Source organism: Diaphorina citri, unplaced genomic scaffold (assembly GCF_000475195.1).
Source record: "Diaphorina citri unplaced genomic scaffold, Diaci psyllid genome assembly version 1.1 scaffold1399, whole genome shotgun sequence".
Taxonomy (NCBI): Eukaryota; Metazoa; Arthropoda; class Insecta; order Hemiptera; family Psyllidae; genus Diaphorina; species Diaphorina citri.
The window spans coordinates 3,047-8,259 of record NW_007378825.1 but is presented as its reverse complement, the minus strand read 5'-3'; the positions used below and the strand labels follow the sequence as shown (position 1 = coordinate 8,259).

Here is a 5,213-nt window from a genome sequence, read left to right as displayed (position 1 = left end):
TCATCCTGAAGAGATCGATACCTCGCTGACAACCATCAGGGAGAACAATGAAAATCCGTCGGCTGAGCTGTAGAACAAAAGGAAAAAGGAATATTTTAGACACATAAGAATTCAAAATTCAAACTACCAAGTCCAGCTGTACTCAACCTTCGGTCCGCCAATCTTTTCTGGGCAGCCTGCCAAGCCAGTGCTTTTTCGATGGTACTTATTTACCTATCTTTTAAGTTCTTCAGCTCTCTAGAGGGAAATTTCAAATGCTGGGCTATGTTTATTTCAATAAATTAGTAAAATAATAATGACTGAGGAGTATACCCATCCTCATAATTGAAAAACTGTGTTGAGAATGGGTAAATAAAATAGGTATATTGAAACTTTTAAACGCCACCTTTGAAAAGGTTTTAAGGATATCACCCCCTAGCTGCATGTGACCCGAGCAGTGCCACTATGTGAAGTGTCGTGTAGATTATGAATCATGAAACCTCTCGTGTGAACATCAATTTCACCACAGAGGCTTCCACCACCGATATTCTTGTGTCCAATACTTCCAGCCTAAACTACGCCCTAGTGCCGCCCAATCACTACCAGCTCCTGTTACTTCTAGTCATCACCTTGCTCCTGGCAGGTTGTATTATCTTCAGCAATAGCGTTATCATAGCTGCCATGTTTCGATATAAAAGACTTCGCACTGCTAGTAACTACTTCATCATGTCCCTTGCGTTGAGTGATCTCTGGACCGGCATCTTCCTGCCTATCTGTGTATTTCTTCAGAACACGATCATCACGTGGCTATGTATCTTGCCTTACTGTATCATCATTGTTCTAGTGACTGCTTCGGTGAGTATAATAAACCAAGTTCAGAAAACCCAATTAGAATAACAATATCGTATTCTCTCAACTTTGACCCGGCAATCTATTTAAATCGTAAAGCTAGGGATATAAAACGAAAAGAATAAAATCTACCCTCCCTAACCCAAGCTTTTCATATTTATTTAGTGTCATATCAGCATTAAGATATCTGACCCAATTCTACGTGGTTTATTAATATGAAAAACCCTGTTTAGGATCTACCCTCCCTGTAGTATTCGCTATAGTTTGGTTTATTAATACGGGCCTTAGTGTCATATCAGCATTAAGATATCTGACCCAATTCTTCGAAATATGCTATTCTTAGATAAAAAGTTTGCTGAGAACATGCAGTTCTTTCAAACCCCAATTGGAATTTAAGATGACAGCTTAAGCTACAGCAATAAATACACAAAGTTATTTTTGAAAGTTTCAAATCTTCAGTCAGAATGTACCTACCCTAAAATTTTGCATTGACAACTTATAATCTGTGTAAGAACCATGTCTTTTGAATATTAAGTAGGATTTAGGTATGATGTACGGTATTCAAAAGTCTGAGATGGGAAAAATGAAAGATGCATTAATATACTCTGAAGCAGAATGATCCAATAACATCCCACCCATAAAGTTCTATCTCATAAGGATAATGCAAATTTAATGCTCTTAGCTCCAAACCTAGGTCGTTTGGAGCTTCCTTTCTACATGTTTATTACTCGTCTCCATTATTTTATTGATATATTTTTTTACCATCTCATATTTTATTTATTTTATCAGGACTTTATTGTTTTTAAAAATAATAATAATATACATAAATTCAAGCAATAAAACTTTCATAAGCCGTCAAACTAGAGTAGGTAGGTACATGTTTTTAAAAATAATAATAATATACATAAATTCAAGCAATAAAACTTTCATAAGCCGTCAAACTAGAGTAGGTAGGTACAGGTATCCGTGGTATCCCGAATTTTCTAAGGACACATTTTTTGTAGGTTGATTTGTATGAAAAACAAATAATACTAGGTCCAAAAACTGAAGTACGTATGTATCTGGAATTTGTTTTCCATGCAAAACAAATAAATAAATAGAATGGAGCTTCACAAAGTTACCAAGTCTTCAATCAATGTACTGTGTTGCAGGTGTTAGTGATGACTGCCATTGCAGTGGATCGGTTTACATCTCTCGTTCAGCCACTCAGGTATAACAATCTCATCACTCACAGCTCGGTTGAAAGGTACATCGCCAGTTTCTGGATTTATTCGTGTATCATCGGAACTACCCCGATCATCTACATCCAATGCTATGTGGTCAAGGAGGACTTCCATGATACGCAGTGCTCCTTCTACAACATCATCGACAAAACACTGCAGACTTTCTTGTTCTTCACCGTGTATGGACCTTGCTCTGTCATATTGTTGAGTAAGTATTCTGCTGGATCAATGATCAAGGTTGAATGGTAGAGATTGCCCCAGGCCTTCCATGATACGCAGTGCTCCTTCTACAACATCATCGACAAAACACTGCAGACTTTCTTGTTCTTCACCGTGTATGGACCTTGCTCTGCCATATTGTTGAGTAAGTATTGTGTCGTTTGTTGGATAAATGATCAGGGTTGAATGGTAGAGATTGCCCCAGGCAATAATTTCGCCCGATGCCGATGTTTGTAATTTCTTGTATTGGTGTACATTGAATTATAACCAATAAAGAGTCTAAATACTCTAAATAAATAAATCATGGGTCTTCGCAAATTAAGGTCTAAATCTTTGCAAAGACTTTGATATTCCGTTTGCCTTTGTTATTTAAGGTTTGCAAGTTCAAAGATGGCTGTTCTTAGGTAACTAAACATTGTTCATCAACAGGCCCCAGGCAATAATTTCGCCCGATGCCGATGTTTGTAATTTCTTGTATTGGTGTACATTGAATTATAACCAATAAAGAGTCTAAATAAATAAATCATGGGTCTTCGCAAAATTAAGGTCTAAATCTTTGCAAAGACTTTGATATTCCGTTTGCCTTTGTTATTAAAGGTTAGCAAGTTCAAAGATGGCTGTTCTTAGGTAACTAAACATTGTTCATCAACATTTTTCAGAATTTGAAAATTAATTAATCAACTTCCGTCAACAGATATGTATATACTACATAATACGTCCCACTCGGAGGCTTAGGTGTACGGACAAACAGCCTAAAAGTTGGGTTAAGCTTATACGACTCTACTACATAATATGTAAAACATCACAAGTTTTCGCAATTTCCTATTATAACACAAAATTTCTTGACCCCGCCGGGAATCGAACCCGGGTCTCCCGCGTGCAAGGCGAGCGCAGTGACCACTAAGCCATGGGAGCTGACAGAATAAACATAATAAGTACAAAGCTATGCATGTATTATATCCGGAATCTACAATTTTTCGATGGCCAGTTTGGTACCTCTTCAAATATGAAGTCATGGTCGACTTGCATCAGCAAGAAAAAAGGTCTTCAATGTTTTTACTAGACGAAAAGCAGTAGGAGGAGGAAAACAAGAAGTAGAAGGAGGAAGAGAAGAAGCGAGGGAAGGAGAAGGAGAAAGGGAGAAGAAGGGGAGATGAAGAAAAAGGAAAAATAGAAAGAGAAGGAGGAGGAGAAAGTGAAAGAGAAAGGGGAGACAGGAAAGGGAGAAAGAGATGGAGGAGAAGAAAGGGAAAAGGGAGAAGGAGAGGAAGTAATGATAGTACACCTTCAAAATCCTCAAATTGATCATTTGCAACTTTCAGTCATTTTCGTGGAGGCGTTGATGTAGGTACAGTATTATAATAAAGTCTATACATCAATATCAGTTCTACCTAGCTATCTACAACTACACATTGATAAATTATACATCTAGATACCTACCTATCTCTACATCACAATGAATTTCCCCATGGACTTATAAAACATGTAGGTGATATAAGGATGTATGAATAGAAGAGCATTACTCCAGTGATATAGGGTGTGCATAAAGTTCAAATATGTGGAAATTTTTATTTTATGAGCTAGAAGTCACAGATAAGGCTCGTCCTTGGCTTTCTCCTATCTTATCCATATCCAGCCCTCCTCTTTTCGATTTCAGGACAAGAACTACCTACGTTCATACAGTTCCCTCTTTGAAAAAAAAAAAAAAAAAAATCTGGTGTGAACATCACACGACTTTCCTTATCCTATTAAATTATGCTTATTTGAGTGTCCTTTCACCTTGACTTTTACAATATCTCTAACCGTTTAGTCGGTATAGCTGAAAACCGCCAAAAAACGGTCGAAACCTGCCAAAAAGCGGCCGAAATGCCGAACTACAGCACCTATCGTAACCAAGTATTTCGTGTTGCATCCTTGTCACATTTGTGGACTACATACCAAATTTCAAGTTTCTAGCTCATACCGTTTCCGAGATATTATTGAATTACACCGAAAACCGCCAAAAAGCGGCCGAAATGCCGCCAAGCACCAAAAGTACCGTTTCGTGTTGCATCTTTGTCACATTTGACAGCTGCATGCCAAATTGACAGCTGCATGTTTTGGCACTAAAATCTGACCATCGAAAATTTGACCCGATTATATTACTTTCCTTCCTATAGGATAAGGAAAGTAAAAAGGAATGGAATGGAAACAACATTAGTTCCTATTCTTACTTCCCTATATTTCTTGCCTGTCTGTCTATGAACTCAATGAAATTTTCATTAAATTCAGTAGGCACATGCACATAATTATGTAGATAAATCCCACATATCTACGCTTGTCGAACAAAAGAGAGAAGAACAATGAGCACTCAAAGGCAGACACAAATAGTTCTGCCTGGCAAATAGGTATGTGCAGAAACATAAGTAGAGAGTGTGTGATCTGCATATGATCTGTATGAATAGTAATGTGGGTACATAAAAGGTGTTTCAGGAATGTATTCCTTTTTAGTCCGTCCTTCCTTTGTTATTACAATAGTAATAAAAAGGTATAAGGGACGGACTATTGTATTCGCTTCGGTGTCTCTCACCCATCTCAACCAAACGTTTTGTGTTGCATCCTTGTCACATTTGTGGACTACATACCAAATTTCAAGTTTCTAGCTCATACCGTTCCCGAGATATTATTGAATTACACCGAAAACCGCCAAAAAGCGGCCGAAACGCCGCCAAGCAATGCACCGATCTTAAACAAAAGTTTCGTGTTGCATCCTTGTCCCATTTGACAGCTGCATGCCAAATTTCAAGTCTCTAGCTCTTACCGGTCTCGATATTCTTCAAAGCTAGGTAAATGGGTCATAAACGAGTATCAGCTTATGGGAACATCTCGGTTTTCCGGAATTTAGCAATAAACGGTAAATGTTTACAGACAGACACGGACCAATGGCTGAAACTTTGGATTTAG

General features: G+C 37.9%; 1 protein-coding gene across 1 annotated transcript; it reads left to right on the top strand.

The window, feature by feature from the left end:
- Positions 1 to 291: 291 nt before the first annotated feature.
- Positions 292 to 2,259, top strand: LOC103515690 (beta-2 adrenergic receptor-like; the record flags this gene model as incomplete). Its single annotated transcript, XM_008480626.3, has 2 exons — positions 292 to 834; positions 1,980 to 2,259. Coding segments are annotated over exons 1-2 (649 nt in total), but the record flags the coding sequence as incomplete, so codon positions are not given.
- Positions 2,260 to 5,213: the final 2,954 nt, after the last annotated feature.